Source organism: Carcharodon carcharias, chromosome 15 (assembly GCF_017639515.1).
Source record: "Carcharodon carcharias isolate sCarCar2 chromosome 15, sCarCar2.pri, whole genome shotgun sequence".
In the NCBI taxonomy this organism is placed as follows: Eukaryota; Metazoa; Chordata; class Chondrichthyes; order Lamniformes; family Lamnidae; genus Carcharodon; species Carcharodon carcharias.
Genome location: NC_054481.1, coordinates 11,198,605 through 11,220,007, shown reverse-complemented (window position 1 = coordinate 11,220,007; position 21,403 = coordinate 11,198,605). Strand labels below are relative to the sequence as shown.

The 21,403-nt window shown below is 47.1% G+C and overlaps 1 protein-coding gene across 2 annotated transcripts in view; it reads right to left on the bottom strand.

The window, feature by feature from the left end:
* Positions 1–21,403, bottom strand: part of fbxl16 (F-box and leucine-rich repeat protein 16) — a 172,066-nt gene that overhangs the window by 42,422 nt on the left and 108,241 nt on the right. For both annotated transcript variants that reach the window (XM_041206642.1, XM_041206643.1), the window contains exon 3: positions 17,695–18,203. In XM_041206642.1, the coding sequence (XP_041062576.1) occupies positions 17,695–18,203 (509 nt within the window). The remainder of the gene's footprint in view (positions 1–17,694; positions 18,204–21,403) is intronic.

Below are 21,403 nucleotides of genomic sequence, written 5' to 3'. Positions count from 1 at the left end.
TGTAATAGCTAAACAAAAGATTAACACTGTTGAGATTCACTCTCCTGTGCAATATCCACACTGGGTATCAGGATGGCTTTCAACATTACCTTTCAGCTCCAAGAACTGAGAACTGAAACCTTGATGGGGCAAATGTTTCCTGTCTTTGACGGAGAACTGAACAAGGCAATGAGTTAAAACACTAAAAAGACAATCAGCTTTAAAGCCTGAGGTCAAATCCAGCCTAGACTAATGGAACTGCAGGGGAAATTTTAACCCCCACTATTGATGGATTCCTGGCGGGCAGTTAAAATCGCCCTGGGACACACCCACAAATGCCTCACGTTGATCCTGGTGCAGGCTGTGAGTTTAAACTGCTCTACTGAGCAGGCAAAAAGGGACACCTGGCAGAAACCAGTAGAGTTCTTCTTTAAATATGCAACTTGGGCTCTGACTCCTATTCCCATGAGGTACAGACCCGTTCCTTTGCTCAGGCCTGTCGTCAAACTGGCAATTGAGATCCAATCATAGATTCAGAGCCCAAATTGCTCATATAGAGAGACACCCCACTGCTGGGTGTCCGTCTTGTGTGTTCAGAAGAACAGGTTAAAATCGCAACCAATGACATTGGCATCGGAAGTCGGTGGATGAGCCCCATGGGATGTTTTAACTGCTAGCTCCACTGCACCCACCCCCCACCAATGGCTGCTGCCGAGGGGGCAAGGTTAAGATTGTTCCTAAAATCTCCCAGGCTTCACTCCAGATCAGCTTGGTTTGCCACTTCTCCAGTGTTACAATCAAGGTTTTGGTGTGGAGGTGCTCACTCACTGTCATATATGGCACTCTCATTCTCAATATGAATTGTAGATGGTGGTGAAAGGCTACATGTAGCCACCATGTGTTAAGGATGATAATGATGATAATAATTGATCATTATTTTAGAAGAATGAGAGGTAAAATTCTTAAGTGGCCTGACGGGGTAGATGCTAAGAAAATGTTTCCCCTGCCTGGGGAATGTAGAACATGGGGTCACAGTCTCAGAATAATGGATTGGCCGTTTAGGACTGAGAAAAGGAGAAACTTCACTCACAGGTTCTGAATCTTTGAAATTCTCTAATCCAGAGAGCTGTGGACGGTCAGCCAATGAGTATATTCAGGATAGAGGCTGATGGATTTTTGGGTAGTAAGGGAATTTAGGGATGTTGGGATAGAGTGGGAAGATGGGATTGAGGTAGAAGATTAGTTGTGATCTTACTGAATGGCAGAGCAAAAAGGGCAAAATGGCTTTCTCCAGCTCCCTTTTCTTAAATTCTTATGATGGAGTTAATACTGTTGGTCTGTGTTCATGAAATGCAGTCAGTGCCTTGGTTACGTGGTAAAATTGTCAATTTGACTGGAATCAGGAATTAACCAATAAAATTCTGTCAACTTAAAAATATCACATTTTGAAAGGCAATCCCTACGGTTGCTAGTACTGCAACCCCCAAAATTTACTAGTTTTATTTGGGAAAGCAAAACGATTTTGGCGATGTCAATTATCTGATATTTTCATCGTAATGGGAGGGAACTGAGACTGTTGGTCTCACTGAGGCAGCAGCTGGAACTGCTCGAGAGACATTGGTATTGGTGATCACTGTGCATCTGTTCATGGCTATTTCCCTGCTTGTTCTGGAGTGATAACCATCAGTTGGTGGGGAAATAACCATCTCTATATATTCACTGAGTGTTTCATTTTATTATTGCTGAGGGCTAATGTTACTGCCACTGTCAGCATCCTGATACATGATCAGCTTTCCATATGGGCCCAATGAACCATTTTATTGTCAATTTCAATAAACATGATTGGTGAATTTCTTTGATTTGCTTAATGTAATACAAGTTCCCTGAAAACCATTCAAACCTATGTTCCATCACAAGGACTTCATGCTCAGTCACAAGGGTGAAATCTGATCCCAAACCCAACACAAGGATAGAATCTCATTCTGTAACCTCAGCGAAAGGCTACAAAGCCATCTTTATCCTCTTGTCACATGAACTGACTCATATACAATATTTTAAATGAACCAATCTGTCTCTTCTTTACTCCTGTTTCAGCCATCATCACATGGCTAGACTATAACACACCAGTAAGCCTCCAAAGCAAAATAGAACATTTTGAGTCCTTTCTCCTTACTTTACATTGGAGCTGATTTGACAAAATAGAGCAGAAATTAGAATTGGTGCTGTTCTTGTATGATCCTTATAGAGCTAACAATGTTTGCACAAAAGCAGCACAGAGAGGTATGAGGGACAAGTATATTTAGAATTTAGCAGTGATCATAATTTCTACCCTAATGAGTGTAACATCTCATAACATTTATTCCCCTATTCGATTCTAAAACTTAATAATCATATCTGTTGATGGAGGAGGTCTAAAGACTCTTCATTACTCTGTAAACTTGCAACTGCGGAGTTTTGCTATGATTCCATGTCAGTTAAGTGGTGGAGACCTCCCTGCCTTTGAATCAATCATGTTCTGGAATAGGCCTCTCAAATATTGAATCACCAGAATCCCAAACCAGCAATCAATCTGGACATGAGAGAATGTGTTTTGGAGCGCAACACCACTGATTCATTTTTTGATAATCTCCCAGTGTGTTTTCTTTGAGCGATAAGCTTTTTGGATGCCTTTATTTGTCTTCTTCAAATGTACAGTTTGTCAAGTTTTACACCCTGCCACTTTTATTCTTGGGTGATTTGTGGTTCAGTTCAGTATTATAAATTGAGCTTGGTTTTCAGAAGGTTATTCTACTGAACTGGAAATCACAACTTGCATTTCTTCCCTGAATTATGGTGGACTAGAACTGGGTCAGATTGTCCAAAACAGTTTATTATCATGAGATTTAAAGGCCACGCATCTTCTAAAAATAATGAAACCATAAGGAAAGATGCTTTGCAAAGATGACATCACAGTGTAAGTTCCAGGAGGTACCTACCCAAGACTTTCAGTGCTCACCCTACCGACGTTTGTGAAGTTGGGAAATCTCTGGATTTAAATATGACAGGCATGCACCCAAGTTACAAGAGGTGCATTTCAAGTGTCCGCCCACTGAAGGAGATAGCATACTGCGTGACAGTGTTCCAGCTTTGTGGGGGTGCCAGGGCAACACTTACACGGAAGAGGCAAATTCCTCCTCAACTCCATTTGTAAGGGGCAGAAATGTGTGAAAGATATGGCCTCCATCCTCAGAGGTCTAGGTTGCAACCCTGATCTGATCCAGGCAGTCCACATTTCTGTCATTTGCAGGCCAGTATGCCAGCTTCATCCAGTGGGGTTGCTGCCAACAATGTACCCGCTAGAAGAGAGGTTTGGAACACCCTGTTTTTGGAATCTCCATTCACTGCCATGTTTCCTCCTATGTCTGTTGCTGTGGTCTCAGGTTAAAGTTGGAATGTCTCTGCAAAACTGAAGGATGATGTGCTACATAATAAACTCTGACAAGTTCCATTTAGGAACTGCAGGTCTGTGGCTGGTAGGATTCGCACATCTTTCTACAAGTATACCTGCCACCATTTTGGTCGGAACCTTCACATGGCTGTGTAATAAGCAAATTGGAGTTTTGAGGTTTTGATGGGCAGAATGTGCATCATAAAATGATATAATTGGTTTGAAAGGATTAAAGAAACACAGTATACTAAGTAATTCTAACATAGCTATAACACTAAACTTGGTTATTTTCCACAATATGACAAGCAATGTTTAAAATAACAATCAGAAGTGTTATGTTTCTGCTATTATTTATTTCTGTTTACTGTTTTAATAAATGAGTTTGGCTTTTAAAGCCTATTATTAGTATTACTCTACCAGCTCTCATAGACAATGAGAACTTCATGTAGGCATGGGATAAAATCAATAGCTAAAGTCATCAGTAAAATAATTCTCTCTTCATTATCCTGAGTGCTAAAGCATTTTACTCAGATATGGCAATTTGAAGATTAGGAAGTGAGATCTCACTTACAAGAGTCATCTGAAATGCAGGCACCAAAAATATCTACAGTAAAAAGGGTAAAAGATCCAAAAGAGCTGTAAGATGTCAGTTGAATGCAGCTGATGCCAGAATTGAAATTGTTTTTCCATATGGCAGATTTTTTTATGTTGATGAAAGCATTTTAAAAAAGCAAACTTCTTGTTAATGCTGAATTCTAATCTCCAAGGTGGATCCAGCACAGCATTAGATGGTTTCCACCAATTGTTACATAGGAACATAGGAGCAGGGAGTAGGCCATTCACCCCCTCAAGTCTGCACCACCATTTAACTAGATCACAGCTGATCTTCTACCTGAACGCCATCTTCCTGCACAATCCCCGTATCCCTTGATGTTATTGGTTATAGATCTATTGATCTCTGCTTTGAACATATTCAATGACAGGGCCTCCGCAGCCATCTAGGGTAGAGAATTCCAAAGATTCAACACCATCTGACTGAAGAAATTCCACCTCATCTTGGTCCTAAATGGACTACCTCTTATTTTGACACTGTGTCCCCTAGTTCTAGACCCTCCAACAGGGGAAATATCTTCCTGCATCCACCCAATCTAGCCCTGAAAGAATTTTGTATACTTCAATTAGATCACCTCCCATTCTTCTAAACTCTAGAGAATACAGGCCCAGTCTCCTCAGTCTTTCCTCATAGGACAATCCTGCCTTCCCAGGGATTAGTCTGGTGAACCTTCATTGCACACCCTCTATGGCTAGTATATACTTCCTTAGGTAAGGAGACCTAAATTGCACACTATACTCCAGGTGTGATCTCACCAAGGCTCTATACAACTGCAACAAGACTTCCTTCTTCCTGTACTCAAATCCCCTTGCAATAAAAGCTATTTGCCTTCCTAATTGCTTGTTGCACCTGCATGTTAGCTTTCAATGACTTATGAACAAGAACACCCAGGTCTCTTTGGACATCAATACTTCCTAATCTTTCCCCATTTAAGAAATAATCTGCATTTTTGTTTTTCCTACCAAAGTGGATAACTTCACATTTTTCCACATTATATTCCATCTGCCATGTTCTTGCCCATTCACTTAGTCTGTTTAAATCTCCTTGAAGCCTCTTTGCATCCTCCTCACAACTCACATCCCCACCAAGTTTTGTGTCATCAGCAAATTTGGAAATATTATATTTGGTTCCCACATCTAAATCATTGATTGTGAATAGCTGGGGCCAAGCACACATCCTTGCAGTACCCAACTAGTCACAGCCTATCAGCCTGAGAATGATCCGTTTATCCCTACTCTGTTTTCTGTCTGTTAACCAATCCTCAATCTATGTCAGTATGTTTCCGCCAATAAACTCTAATTGTGTTTACTAACCTCCTGTGTGGGACCTTATTGAAAACCTTCTGAAAATCCAAATGCAACACAATCACTAGTTCTCCCTTGTCTATCCTGCTAGTAACGTCCTCAAAAAACTCCAATATGTTAGTCCAACATGATTTCCCATTCATTAATCCATGTTGATTCTGCCCAATCCTACCATTATCTTCTAAGTGCCCAGTTATCAAATCCATTATAATAGATTCTAGCCTTTTTCCCGCTTCTGGCATTAGGTCTGTAGTTCCCTGTTTTCTCTCTCCCTCCTTTCTTAAAAAGCAGGGTTACATCTGCTACCTTCCAATCTGCAGGTACCATTCCAGAATCTACAGGATTTTGAAAAATGACCACCAATGCATCCACTACCTATACAGCGACCTCTTTCAACATTCTAGGACATAAATCATCAGGTTCAGGAGACCTATCAACTTTCAGTGCCATTATTTTCTCCAGCATTACTTTGTCACAAATTCTAATTTCTTTAAGATTCTCAATCTCACTAGTCCCTTGGCTTCCCAATATCTCAGGGAGGTTTTTTTGTATCTTCTGCTGTGAAGGCAGACACAAAGTATTTCGTTTCTCTGCCACTTCCTTACTGCCCATTATAAATTCTCTATTCTTTGCCTGTAATGGGCCCACATTTGCTTTTACTCACCTTTTCCTTCTTACGTACCTATAGGAGCTTTTACAGGCTGTTTTTATGTTCATCGCTAGTTTACTTTCATATTCTATTTTCTCTTTCTTTATCAATTTCTTGATTCTCCTTCTGCTGAATTTTAAAATACTCTCAATCCTCAGGCTTACTATTTTTTTGGCAACTTTATATGCCTCTTCCCTTGCTCTAATAGAATCCTTAACTTCTATTTTTTTTGCCATGCTTAGAACACTTTTCTTGCTGGCTTTATATGCCCTAAAGGACTGTAAATGTGTTGCAAACCATGTATTAATTCTTTAAATGCTAGCCATTGTCTACCATTATACTTTTTAATGTAGTTCCCCAATCCTCAGCCAACTTGTCCCTCATATCTACGTAGTTTCCTTTGTTTAGATTAAAGATCCTAGTTTCAAATTGGACTACATCACTTTCAAAAACTTCATGTAAATTTCTATTATATTATGGTCACTCTTCCCTAAAGGCTCCCTTACAACAAGATTATTAATTAGCCCTTTCTCATTGCACAATACCAGGCCTAAAATAGCCCATGTTCCAACTGGTTCCTCAACATTCTAGAAAACCATTGCATTCACATTCCAGGAATGTGTCCTCCTCGACATTCGTGCTAATTAGGTTTACTCAGTCTATATGTAGATTGAAGACCCCATGACTATGGTATTACCCTTGTTAAATGCACGTCTAATTTCCTGAATTATACCATTCCCTACATTACCACTACTATTTTGTGGCTTATAAATAACTTAGCTCCACCCAAAATGATTCTACATCTTGATCTTCTGATCAAAGATCCTGTCTCACTAATGTACAGATCCCATCCTTTATTAACAGTGCTGATAATTGCACAAAGTTCAGCACCATTCACAACTCCTCAGATACTGAAGCAGTCCATGTCCAAATTTAGCAAGACCTGGACAATATCGAGGCTTGGGCTGACAAGCGGTAAGTAACGCAAGTGCCAGGCAATGACCATCTCGAACAAGAGAGAATCTAACTATCACATCTTGACATTCAATGGCATTATCATAGCTGAATCCCTTACTATCAACACCCTGGGGGTTACCATTGACCAGAAACTGAACTGGACTAGCCATATAAATACTGTGGCCAAAAGAGCAGGTCAGAGGCTAGGAATCCTGTGGAAAGGCCTGTCCACCATATATAAGGCACATGTCAGGAGTGCGAAGGAATATTCTCCACTTACCTGGATGAGTGCAGCTCCAACAACACTCAAGAAGCTTGACACCATCCAAGTCAAAGCAGCCCACTTGGTTGGCACCCCTCCCACAAACATTCACTCCCTCTACCACAGACGCACAGTAGCAGCAGTGTGTACCATCTACAAGAAACTCACTGCAGAAACTCACCAAGGCTCCTTAGGCAGCACCTTCCAAACCCAAGACTGCTACCATCTAGAAGGACAAGGGCAGCAGATAGATGGGAGCACCAACACCTGGAAGTTCCCCTCCAAGCCACTCACCATCCTGACTTGGAAATATATTGCTGTTCCTTCACTGTCACGGGGTCAAAATCCTGGAACTCCATCCCTAACAGCATTGTGGGTGTACCTACACCACAGGGATTGCAGCCACTCAAGAAGGCAGCTCACTACCACCAGCTCGAAGGCAATTAGGGATGGGCAATAAATGCATTAAGGTAGAGTGCATTTAATTCTGTCTTATTATTTTCACAATCTCTAGCATTAACTACTGGCACATTCTTATGTTAATACAGCCTGTCCCTTCCTGACACACTTTGATAACCATTACCCTTATTGCTATCCTGCTCTCTTACCTTCTCCTCTTTCTTTGGTTTACCATATCTTCCCTCACCCCCACTAGTTATTTTAAAGACCTCTCCACTGCCCTAGTTAAAAGACACACCAGAACACTGGTCCCAGCACAGGTTGAGGTAAGACCGTCCCAAAGGTACAGCTCCCACTTTCCCTAATACTGATGCCATTGCCCCAGGAATTGAAACCCATTTCTCCCACATCAATCTTTAAGACATGCGTTTAACTCTCTAACCTTATTTACCCTATGCCAATTTGATCGTGGCTCAGGTAATAATCCAGAGATTATTATCTTTGAAGTTCTACATTTTAATTTAGTCTCTAGAATGACCACAGGATCCTGCCCTCCCACTGCAAGTTCCTCTCCAGCCCAGAGCAGATTGCTTGAACCCTGGCACCAGGCAGGCAACACAATCGTCTGGACTCTTGTTTTGGCTGCAGAGAACTGTTTCGATCCCCCTTACTATAATGTCCCCTACTACCACTACATTCCTGTTAGCTTCCTCTGCTTGAATGGCTTCCTGTACCATGGTGCCATGGTCAGTTTGCTCATCCTCCCTGCACTCCCTACTCTCATCCTTACAGGCTGCAAGCATCTTGAGCCTGTTGGACAATTGCAGGGTCTGAGGCTCCTCCAACTCTACCTTCTCGATCCTGCCTCACTTGCAGTCACACCCTCCTGTCCCTGACTGCTGACCAAATGGAAGACCCTATCCTAAAGGAAAGGACCACCTTCTGGAACAAAGTGTCCAGGTAACATTCCCCCTCCCTGAATTGTTGCAGCACCCGTAGCTCAGCCTCAAACTCAATGACTCTGAGCAAAAGATCCTGAAGCCACAGCTCAGGGGAGGCGGTGGCGTACTGGTATTGTCACTGGACTGGTATTCCAGAGACCCAGGGTAATGCTCTGGGGACCTGGGTTCAAATCCCACCATGGCAGATGATTAAAATTTGAATTCAATAAAAATCTGGAATTAAAAGTCTGATGATGACCATGAAACCATTGTCAATTGTTGTAAAAACCCATTTGGTTCATTAATGTCCTTTAGGGAAGGAAATCTGTTGTCTTTACCTGGTCTGGCCTACATGTGACTCCAGACCCACAGCAATGGTTGACTCTTAACTGCCCTCTGAACAAGGGCAATTAGGGATGGGCAATAAACGCTGGCCTAGCCAGTGATGCCTACCTCCCATGAACGAATAAAATAAAACTTATTGCAAATGTGTTTGCCCTAGATCACACTGGCATCCAGGAGCTCTCACATCCTGCAGTCGCAGCACATTACCTGTCTTTCCATCCTTAATGTATCTTAATTAAGTAACTAATGAATTATTTTCTTAATTAATTTTGAATTAAATCAATGCCTGCTCTCACCAACACTTACTGTACTAATTTAAGCCTTAGTAATCCAATAAAGGCTATCAGTTAAGAATAAAAGAAATAATGGACTCACTGTTTTCTTACTTCCCTTCTGCTAGTGTCTCTAAATTCATTATAAGGTAGGTACTTTAGGGTTATTTAAAAGTTTACATTTTTCTAAATTCCAGCTCTTTACAGACAGTCCCTGGCTGTTACTCACCAGCCAATCGACTTACAGCGTTCCTGTGATGTCACTGTTCACTTTTTTTTTCAAATTGGATTTCTCCCTATGCATCTCCCATATGTCCACTCCTCTCTCTGAAGGTAAGTTACAATTCTTGTAAAGACCGATAACTTCCAAGAGATATGCATTTCCCAGTGACCAACTCAAAGATTCATGCAGCAAGATTTCACGTTTTAAGACTTTTACTGTAACAAACAAAACTAAAATCATCCGCTAAACGTTACTTAGTAGTCAACTAATGCACTTAACAACAGAAAGGTATTTCTTCTTAACTTCTTCACACAACCGAAAACCCCACACCCTTTATACATTACATTCTTAGCTGAAATGTAGTCGTGTTTCTAAAATCCCAAATTCCTCCCAGCTATTCAACAGGCTCTCTTCTCCCTTCTACACTGGGGCAAGTCTTCCAGAGTCCTTTCATAAGTCCCTTCACTCAATCCTCCTGAGTATAAAATCAAATTGACTTCTAGCAGCAAGGCACTGTCTGATGAGTTCTTGGTCTTTAAATTTCTGCGAGGTCCATCCCTTCAAATGAGGAATCCATTCTCACCAACATTCTCCTCTCACAACAATAGCTTCCCTGCTTTGCACACATAATAGTATTTCTCTCTCTCTCTCTCTCCCTCTCTCTAGGGACTCTGAACCTGTATCTTTGGCAGCAATAAGGCCTGCTGCCCTTTCCTTTGGCAGGAATTTTCCAGCCCCTCATGCTGGCAGGATCTTCTGGTCCCGCCGATATGAATGGGAATTTCAATGGCTCGCTGGTTCTGCCTTGGTGAAACCCGCCGTGGGGGGCTGGAAAATTTTGGCCTTTGTGTCCAGGTATTTGATTTTGAATAAGCTTTGACCTGAGCCCCTATCCCCATGGCTGCCAAATTGCATGGGCCTGTCACTGGGCAGAATTAGTAGGAGATAATTTCCCCCCTCAACAAATTACACCATTTTACTTTGAATTAAAAGAGACAGTTTAAAACATAACCATCTTATAACAACAGCGTTCAGAACACAGTTGAGTCACTTATCAGATGAAGAATCCAAATCACTTAAACAACATTGCATACTATAATATTTGTTCCATTTGCCTGAATAAGTGGACATAAAAGACCTCATGGCCCAATTTGATGAGGAGCATGAGAATTTTCCCAGTATTCTGGCCTGCATTTATTCCATAACCAACACCATCAAAAATAAATCAACTGGTCATTTATCTTATTGCCTATTTTTAACAAGAATGACACCAATAAATAAGATATTCATTGGCTGTGAAGCACTTTACCATATAAATGCAGACTCTTTCCTTCTTTACTGATTCTTCACCTCAAAGCTGGATTTAATGCCACCAATATGTTTCATGTTGGTACTCTTGGACACTGGCAGCATTCCCTGGCCCAGAAATTTGTTCATGCCCAACTTTGGCCACAAAGCTGTAAGAAATTGGGGTCTTTAATAAGCGGGTATCTTCTGCACTTTATCGGATTTTCTAAGCAGCATTGGTTGCCTCTCTTTCTAAACATTTTGACCTCTGAATAGTCTTCAGAAACAGCAAGGTCGCTTAGCTCAGGTTGCCTTTTTCAAATTCTCGAGTTGTTAGATGGTGTCCTGTGCACCCACCTATCTCCCAAGTGTTTAGAAAAGACCAAGATATGACACTCAGCAAAAAGTAAACCAAAAAACTAACCTCGAGTGGGGTGATGCACAAGGCGGAGGGGGTGGGGGGAGGTGGTGGTAACCACCCTGATGTTTTGACTACCTGTCTTGTATCCATTGGTCAGAATAGTTAGGTAGATGATTGACACTGGGTAAGCTCCCAGCCCCCAAAAAAGGATATATAGAATGGTGTCATACTGCTGAGGTGGGCTGAGGTGCTAGGACTGAGGTGGGCTGAGGTGCAGGTGAGATGGCAGTGCCCATTGGGCAGCTGCCTTCTTCAGATGGAAGATGGACTAGAGGAGGAGGAGGAAGATCAAGGGAAGAGTTTCCTAACACTTCAACTAGAAAACGGAATGCTGTTATCACAAGTTTTAAGGGACGTATACCTTTTGTTCTAATTAATGTATCATACGTTAAGAAACTGTTGTTTCTTAATAAACTCAGTAAACTATCTTAAAATAACATACAAATAGTCGACTGCCTATTTAGGTATCTGTGGGCCCAAATCCAGAAATCTTACAAAGCCTGCAGCAAACAGGAACTGCCACACCAAAACTGATGAGCAAGAGGATCAAGCAAAATTCATCCTCCAGCATCATCAGGGGATGACCGGCATGCTGAGAGGGCAAATCTTGTCACAAGAAGCAATGCGCTGGTCACAAAGAGGATGAGAATCGATTGACAGGGAAGACACTACCAGAACAATGGTGAGGATTGGCGTAGATGGGGTGGGGGTTGTGTGGAGGAGATCAAGAGGTGGGATACACCAGCTTTATCTGGCTTCACATTCAGGTGAGTAAAATATTTATACTTAGCTTTCTTGGGGGCAGTATGCAGTGATTCCATAAAAGAGCCATGGATTTGACTGCCCTGCGCTTGAGAAAACTGACCGGCACATGCTGTAGCCAGGCATGAGATAGTTCCAGGAATGGATCTAATTATAGGCATTTGGCCTCAGACCTGCATTGGGAATGGGCTGATGCCTCCTTCATCCCTAAGGAGCCCTAATCAATATGGCATGCAGCATGTATGTGGCATGGAATGAGCACACACACACACACACACACACACATACACACACACAAACTACACACCATGTTAGACACCTCAGTTTCTGATCTTGAGATGTAGAATGGCCACTGGATGATCCAATTTATAGGCATCTGTTTTCAATGCCTGTTTTAGCATTACTGATGAATGATGATGCATCATCAAACAACGTGAATGAGTGCTCGCAATACTGCTTATATCTGCCACCACCACCTGCAAGTTTCCTTCCAATCCACATACCATCCTGACTTGGAACTATCTGCCATATGTCTAATGCAATCATTGGAATAATATTTCATTTTATAGCATATTCAATAGGTAAGAATTATATTACTGAAAAATTTACCAGCCCAACAGGTCCATGTGGTGCTGTTTTTTCTTCATTCATTCATAGGACATGAACGCCATTGACAAGGTCGTCATTTGTTGCCTATCCCTACTTGCCCTTGAGACGGTGGTAGTGAGCCACCTTCTTGAACTGCTGCAGTCCATGTGGTGTAGGTACAGCACTATTTGGAAGAGAGTTCCAAAATGTTGACCCAGCAGCATTAAAGGGATGGTGATAGATGTCCAAGTCAGGATGGTGTGTGACTTGGAGGGGAACTTGCAAGTGCTGGGACTCCCATGCACCTGCTGTCTCCATCCTACTAGGCAGGTTTGGGAGGTGCTGTTGAAGATGTCTTGACACGTTACTGCAGTACATCTTGTAAATTGTACACATGTGAATGTTAAAGTGGTAGATGGAGTGCCAGGAGAGTGAGCCGCTATGTCCTGGATGGTGTCAAGCTTCTTGAGTGTTGTTAGAACTGTATTATCCAGGCCTTTGGAAAGCATTCCATCACACTCTTGAGTTGTGTCCTATAGATGGTGGGCAGGCTTTGGGGAGTCAGGACGTAGGTCACCCTGCAGAATACCCAGTCTCTGACTCACTCTTGTAGCCAGTGTATTTCTATGGCTGGCCCAGTTAAATTCCTGGTCAATTTTGAGCCCATGTTGATGGTGAGGGACTCAGTGAGTAATGCCGTTGAAAGTTAAGGGGAGATGCTCCACTAAGAAAACTTTAACATGTTTTGGTATAAAATTTAAAGTAAAACTTTATATGGCATGATGTTTATTACCTTCAGAATGAATATATCCATGACAGAAACACTACAAATCCAACAAGATAAAAGGGTGCCAAATAGAGAAGATATTTTGCTTTGCAGTGGAAATTTCATTCTGATGCACATTTCCAAAATGAAGGCAATAACAAAGAGTGAAACATTCAAATAAGAAATGATTATTGCTGAACAAAGAGAAATGTTGTTGAAGCTTTTCATTGTGCACTATTCAGGACAGATTCACAAGAATACCAATTCTAAAGGGAACAACAATTTACACTGCATGAGAAGAGAGTGCTGACTGGTTGGCAAGTGGACTCTGATTGGTACAGGTTTTGCCATGGAGAATGCACCAGGGAATAGTTAACTGTCAAGCTTTTGTTTAAATTCAAACCAGGCAGGTCGACTGTGATTGGTCAAAGCATTGCCATGGGAAATAAACCAGGGAACAGCTGTCCCCCAAGCTTTTGTTTAAGTTGAGTACTCAAGTTCTGTACTACCAAACAACTATAAGAAATGATTAAATAAATTTCTTTACTCAGCTTAACTGATAAATATTATAGGCACATATAGTGGATGACTTCATTATAGACCTTTCTCTTAGTTTTGTATAAAACCTATAAATTAGCAATTCTCTACAAACTTTTATTAGTTATTCTTAAGTTCCTTACTTTTGAAAAGATAACCGCAATGTATGAAGTAGTTGAATACTAATTATGCATGGCACATTGTTAGTTATTACACATATAAACTGTATGCACTTGTTCTATTCATCAATATATTTCCAAAAACTGACTGGAATTCTACAAAGAATCCTCATTCAGTGAATTTCCAGAGAGTGACAGTCAAGATTGGAGGTGTATTAGACTGGTGGCCACAAAATTGGTGCTCACTGCACAGTCCCATGGACCAATGGAGTGCTCTGAACAGCGATGTCTTGGAAGTACCTGGTTTAGACTTGCTGGTGGCTTATCAGTGCAGTGAATAAGTTGATTAGAGACACAACCTGCTCTGCCAATTACGCCCATTAAAATGGTATGCAACAGTATCACATCACTGCGCCTCTAGGTTTCTCAGATTGTATTAGATAGGCGGAACTTAATGGTTGCCATGGCGGGTCCATCCACTGGCTGGAGAGCCGGTGGCAATCCTGCCGCAACCATTTCCAGGAGCCCCATCGGGATTAGTTCCCAGTCAAGCAGTCTGCTTTCAGAATTCCTGGGTCCTGCAGGGGCAATTTCCCACCTCCAAGAGCTTTTGATCAATCAGAGGCCGGCAGCTCTCCAGGTGAAAGCAGCGACCACTGCCAGTACTCAGGAAGCCCAAGAAGATGGAACAATGCTGGAGCCCCAGAACACAGGTAAATGGGGCGAGATCACTGCAGCCAGTCAGGAAGTCCCCAGTGAAGGGGATGGGGGTGGTGCTGCTGTTGGTGGAAAGGGCAAGGTTTTGTTTTCTGTTATATTAGCTGGTCCCTCCGTTGGGCACAGGACGTCCAAGAAGGAGGGACCCACATTGCCACCTTACGTACCTGCCAGGGTATTAAATTCAGTCCTATATGGACATTACATTGTAACATGTAAATAACAAAAGACCTTCTTCAACATGCTCAGTGTGAAATGGTGCAAAAATGGAAAATGGCAGTACTTGTCCTGTCAGCAAGGCCCATCTCCTAGTATAACAAAAACAAAAATTGCTGGAAAAACTCAGCAGGTCTGGCAGTATCTGTGGAGAGAAAGAGTTAATGTTTCAAGTCCAGATGATTCTTCTAAGAGTTAGCTCTTTCTCTCCACAGATGCTGTCAGACCTGCTGAGTTTTTCCAGCAATTTTTGTTTTTGTTTCAGATTTCCAGCATCCGCATTATTTTGCTTCCATCTCCTATTATTCTGTGCATAACTCTTCATCATGCACTACAGAATTTAAGGCTCAAAGAGAGGTTCGAGTCAAAAGTGATATGTTTCCCTATTACTGAATATCACTGCAACCTGCTTGGATCTCAGATCCTATGCCCTGATCCTTCTTGATGGAAGTATCCTAATGCCTTTTTCCTCGTCTTCTAAAATTGTGACATTCTCCTGCATTGTCTCATTAGTGAACTTATCTGTGGAAATATAAAAGAATTTAAATGATCAAAATTTGAACTCTGTAAAGCCTTCTAATGTCTCGAAAGTAATAATATTCTAGATGATGGACTATACGTAATTAACAAGAAATTACGTATTACTATTAGTTGACTTTATCACATATTCTTAGTAAATATAAATGATTGCATAAACTTTACAATGAGAATATTCATTTTTATTGAAAAGCAAGACAGAACTTAGTTCATGACTTACCAAATCTTGCATCAGCCTTTGAGGTATAGGTAACGTCATGATCATACTGCAAGTGGATTATCAGGGCAATGATTTTCTCAAGCCTTGTTAGCAATTTCCTTGGTGGCCTTTTATAGTTCAGTGATGTAGGTTTGATCTTTCTGGATAGTTAAGGTCATTGATTCCCTCTCAACAATCAATAGCATTTCCAGTCCTTAGAGCATTGATTCACTCCTTTGGTAATGCTGAGACATGCCTTAGCCATGGTCATGTGCCATGGATCGCTTTGACTCTTAGAAAAGATTCTTTTTCTGTATCTAATTATCAGGGGATTAAACTCCCCTTTGCTGAATCAAGACATCATGTATCATTCTGCACACATCTTTACTGAGTCGGGTCATTTACGTAGATCAAGTGGCTTATTTACATGGATAAAAATATTAAATTTGTATAAATAATCCAACATCTGTTCAAAAGATCGCCATTTCCGCCAACTGTATGTTGATGTCCGGAGTAAGCAAAATTGGGTGCGTTCGCTTTTTGGCATAAAGCACCACAAAATGGTTGGCATTAGGGTAATCTGTTTAAAGTGTCTAACAAATAAAATCAATCTCCTATAGCCTGCAGTAGTGAAAGTATAAGTTAATTAGAAGAGATATAATTAGAGAGAAATATACTCTCTGATCCATCTGTCTGTTATATCCTGATAGTCGAAGGAGTTTGGTTGTTCAACTTCCTGGTGTACATGACAGTAAATAGAGCTCATTCAGTGGGCAATCTGAAGCCATTGAAAATAGCTGCAGTGAAAATATAAGTGCCCAAAACACCTCAATAATAAAGTTTGAGAACTGAAACCTAAATCAGATTTGAAACATTTTGTTAATATGCACATTCGTCAGCCCTTGCATTGCAGCTGTTATTCCTCGTTTTCTTTGGCAAGTTGAGAATTGGCCTTTGTGCATGTACGATGCTTCTTCAAGATCCCCAGTTCACAACTGAGCTTCACGGACAACAACTATTGTAAATAGTTCAGCAGAAAATAGTTCTTTAGCAACAATAAATGCAAGCATATTCAATGACACAGACCTCTGCACACATAGGGTGAATCATGGGACAAGGAAACAACAAATGGGGCCAGTCAACTGATTATCTCTACTTAGTTTCAGATAAACTAACTTTCATTCATATCCCAGTTTATCAGTAACTAGCAGACCTGAACTGGTTTCAGGTGTTGTTTTGGAACCTGGAGAATCGTGGTGCCTTCCAGTGACTAAACTGTTCTCTCTGCAGTCCACACATTCCCTTGGTTAAAGTGCAGGTGGTGCTCACAACCTGGACCCTTAATCAAGTTGATAGATGCATTTTACACTCCAATAGTTTTTGTGACAGTCCTGGAAAACTGGGCTGTGGAAAGGTTGAGCCAAAGCTTCTCCTACCTTGGGGAAATAGAGGAGCAAGTTTGGAATATAAAATAAAACTAGGTAGCTCTGCGCAGAGGGTGAAAGAGAAATAGGCAGGAGGTGAAGTGTGGTTGTAGTTGTTGACTTGCATTATTGTTACCAGTTAAAATATTCTGTTCTATATACATAACAGAGAGAAGATTGTTGTGTTATGGTAATGTCACTGGACTAGTAACCCAGAGGCTGAGGGGACACAAGTTCAAATGCCACCATGACTGCTGGTAGAACTTAAATTCAATTAATAAATCTGGAAGATAGAACTAGTCTCAGTAATGGTGACCATGACAACTATAATTGATTGTTGTAAAAACCCACCTAAGTCACCAATGTCCTTTAGGGAAGGAAATTTGCCATCCTTACCTGGTCTGGCCCACATGTGACTCCAGACCCACAGCAATGTGCTTGACTCTTAACTGCCCTCTGAAATGGTCCAGCAAGCCACTCGGTTCAAGGGCAATTAGGGATGGGAGACAAATGCTGGCCTTATCAGCGACCCCCACATCCCATGAAAGAATAAAAAAAACTGCATTCGGAGACTTATCCATAAGAAATTGAAGGCCCTGCAATCTGGTGCTTAGGTGGACCTTTACTCTGTGCAGATTCACATTGTGCTTTCCTTTACTGAATGAATCACCTGAGACCAATTTAATATGTCTTACTTTAGCCCATGAACTAGCCTTATTAATATCAATGCAGACTTAGCCTTTGGTCTACCTGTCCAATATCAGCTCCTCTAGCTTGTGCAGATCACAAGCAATATACTCCAACGATACGTCAGTGATGCGTGGACACCACGATAGGTCCAGGCTGCGCAGCCTCCGCAAGTTCTCCGCCACCAGCTCCACGCCATCGTCGGTGATCTTGGAGCAGCCGGAGAGGCTGAGGGCGGTGAGGTTGGGCAGACTGTGCACCATGTTCACCACACCGTGATTAGTGATCTCCCAGCAGGAGTTCAGGCGCAGCGTGTGCGTGGTGTATCCTTGCTTGGCGGTGAAATAGGCCATGGCCGTGTCTGTCACATGATAGGCCTGCAAATTCAGCTCAGTGAGGTTCGGCAACAGCTGTGAAATGGCGGCGATGGCGTCGTCCGCCACGTTGATACAGTCGCTGACGCTCAGGGAGGTAATCCGTGCATTAAGGCTGGACCACAGGCCTGCTTCCGTGAAGTCGTTGCAGCCTGAGAGCTCCAAATGGGCGAGTCCCTGCATCTGCTCCAACATTACCTAGGGGACAGAAAGAGTGAAGAGAGTATATAAAAGGCTGTAGCAACAATTCCTTACCCGCACACCCCAATCACTTTAAATCATCACTGCACTTGTTTAATAAGACAAAGAACTGAACTGCTACCGTGCTCTCCAACCTCCCCACCCCACCCCCACCCCAGCCCCCCCACCAGCCCCCACCTCCCCACCAGCCCCCACCTCCCCACCAGCCCCCACACCCCCCCACCAGCCCCCACCCCCCCACCAGCCCCCACCTCCCCACCAGCCCCCCCCAGCAGCCCCCACCCCCCCCACCAGCCCCCCCCACCCCACCCCCCCGCCCCCCCACCAGCCCCCGCCCCCCACCCCAGCCCCCACCCCCCCACCAGCCCCCCCCACCAGCCCCCCCGCCCCCCCACCAGCCCCCACCCCCCCACCAGCCCCCACCTCCCCACCAGCCCCCCCCAGCAGCCCCCACCCCCCCACCAGCCCCCCCACCCCCCCACCAGCCCCCCGCGCCCCCCCACCAGCCCCCACCCCCCCACCAGCCCCCACCTCCCCACCAGCCCCCCCCAGCAGCCCCCACCCCCCCACCAGCCCCCCCACCCCCCCACCAGCCCCCCGCGCCCCCCCACCAGCCCCCACCCCCCCACCAGCCCCCCCCAGCAGCCCCCCCACCCCCCCACCAGCCCCCCCCACCAGCCCCCCCACCCCCCCCACCCCCCCACCAGCCCCCCCCACCAGCCCCCCCACCCCCCCACCCCCCCACCAGCCCCCCCCACCAGCCCCCCCGCCCCCCCACCAGCCCCCACCTCCCCAGCAGCCCCCACCCCCCCACCAGCCCCCGCCTCCCCACCAGCCCCCCCACCCCCCCACCCCAGCCCCCCCACCCCCCCCACCAGCCCCCCCGCCCCCCCACCAGCCCCCCCGCCCCCCCACCAGCCCCCACCCCCCCACCAGCCCCCACCCCCCACCCCAGCCCCCCCACCCCCCCACCAGCCCCCACCAGCCCCCGCCTCCCCACCAGCCCCCGCCCCCCCCACCAGCCCCCACCCCCCCACCAGCCCCCACACCCCCCCACCAGCCCCCACACCCCCCCACCAGCCCCCCCGCCCCCCCACCAGCCCCCCCGCCCCCCCACCAGCCCCCCCGCCCCCCCACCAGCCCCCACCCCCCCACCACCCCCACACCCCCCCCCACCCCCCCCACCAGCCCCCCCCCCACCCCAGCCCCCACCCCCCCGCCCCCCCACCAGCCCCCCCCACCAGCCCCCCCCCCCCCCCCACCAGCCCCCACCCCCCACCAGCCCCCCCACCCCCCACCAGCCCCCCCACCCCCCGCCCCCCCACCCCCCCGCCCCCCCACCACCCCCCAACCCCCCCACCAGCCCCCACCTCCCCACCAGCCCCCCCACCCCCCCACCAGCCCCCCCACCCCCCCACCAGCCCCCCCACCCCCCCACCAGCCCCCACCCCCCCCCACCAGCCCCCCCGCCCCCCCCACCAGCCCCCCCACCCCCCACCAGCCCCCCCCCCACCAGCCCCCACCCCCCCACCAGCCCCCACGCCCCCCCACCAGCCCCCCCCCCCCCACCAGCCCCCACCCCCCCACCAGCCCCCCCACCCCCCCACCAGCCCCCCCCCCACCCCACCCCACCCCCCCACCACCCCCCCGCCCCCCCCACCAGCCCCCACCCCCACCCCAGCCCCCACCTCCCCACCAGCCCCCACCTCCCCACCAGCCCCCACCGCCCCCCCACCAGCCCCCCCGCCCCCCCACCCCCCCACCAGCCCCCCCGCCCCCCCACCAGCCCCCACCCCCCCACCAGCCCCCCCACCCCCCCACCAGCCCCCCCACCCCCCCACCAGCCCCACCTCCCCACCACCCCCGCCTCCCCACCAGCCCCCCCACCCCCCCACCAGCCCCCACCCCCACCCCAGCCCCCACCTCCCCACCAGCCCCCCCGCCCCCCCCACCAGCCCCCACCCCCACCCCAGCCCCCACCTCCCCACCAGCCCCCACCTCCCCACCAGCCCCCACCTCCCCACCAGCCCCCCCGCCCCCCCACCAGCCCCCCCGCCCCCCCACCCCCCCCACCACCCCCCCACCCCCCCACCAGCCCCCCACACCCCCCCCACCAGCCCCCACCCCCCCACCAGCCCCCACCTCCCAGCAGCCCCCCACCAGCCCCCACCTCCCCACCAGCCCCCACCTCCCCACCAGCCCCCCCGCCCCCCCACCAGCCCCCCCGCCCCCCCACCAGCCCCCCCACCCCCCCACCAGCCCCCACCCCCCCACCAGCCCCCACCTCCCCAGCAGCCCCCCACCAGCCCCCACCTCCCCACCAGCCCCCCCGCCCCCCCACCTCCCCACCAGCCCCCCACCCCCCCACCAGCCCCCACCTCCCCAGCAGCCCCCCACCAGCCCCCACCTCCCCACCAGCCCCCCCGCCCCCCCACCAGCCCCCACCCCCACCAGCCCCCACCCCCCCACCAGCCCCCCCGCCCCCCCACCAGCCCCCACCCCCCCACCAGCCCCCCCGCCCCCCCACCAGCCCCCGCCCCCCCACCAGCCCCCCCGCCCCCACCAGCCCCCACCCCCCCACCCCAGCCCCCCCACCCCCCCACCAGCCCCCACCCCCCCACCAGCCCCCCCGCCCCCCCACCAGCCCCCCCACCCCCCCACCAGCCCCCCCCCCCCCCCCACCAGCCCCCCCACCCCCCCCACCAGCCCCCACCCCCCCACCAGCCCCCACCCCCCCACCAGCCCCCCCCCGCCCCCCCCCCAGCAGTATGTCAGCATTCAGGGATAATGCAGTGTTCCCCAAGATGGAAGAAAGAATGTGAACATTTTCATTTATTTTTAATCGGAACAATTACATTTTCCAAAACAGACCTTTTTTTTCCTGGTACCCGAGTCAGCTATGATCAGCAGCATCATAGTGGGGGCGGGGGGTGGGGGGGGGGGTCACATTTGGAATTCTGGGAGCAGAATTTCACACCGGCAGGATTTTACAGTCCTGTCAAAGTCAATGGAGTTTTGAATGGCCTGTCCTATTTTACAGCCTCGCCCCCTCTGCCCCTGACAGGACCATAAAATTCTGCCCTGGGTTTCTGACTCAAAAAGCTATTGCGTGATCGTACCCAGTGCAGTTGTCCCATCTTATTTTTAGATTTAATGTTAAATACAGTACAAAAGCAGCCTCTAATTTATACAATTGG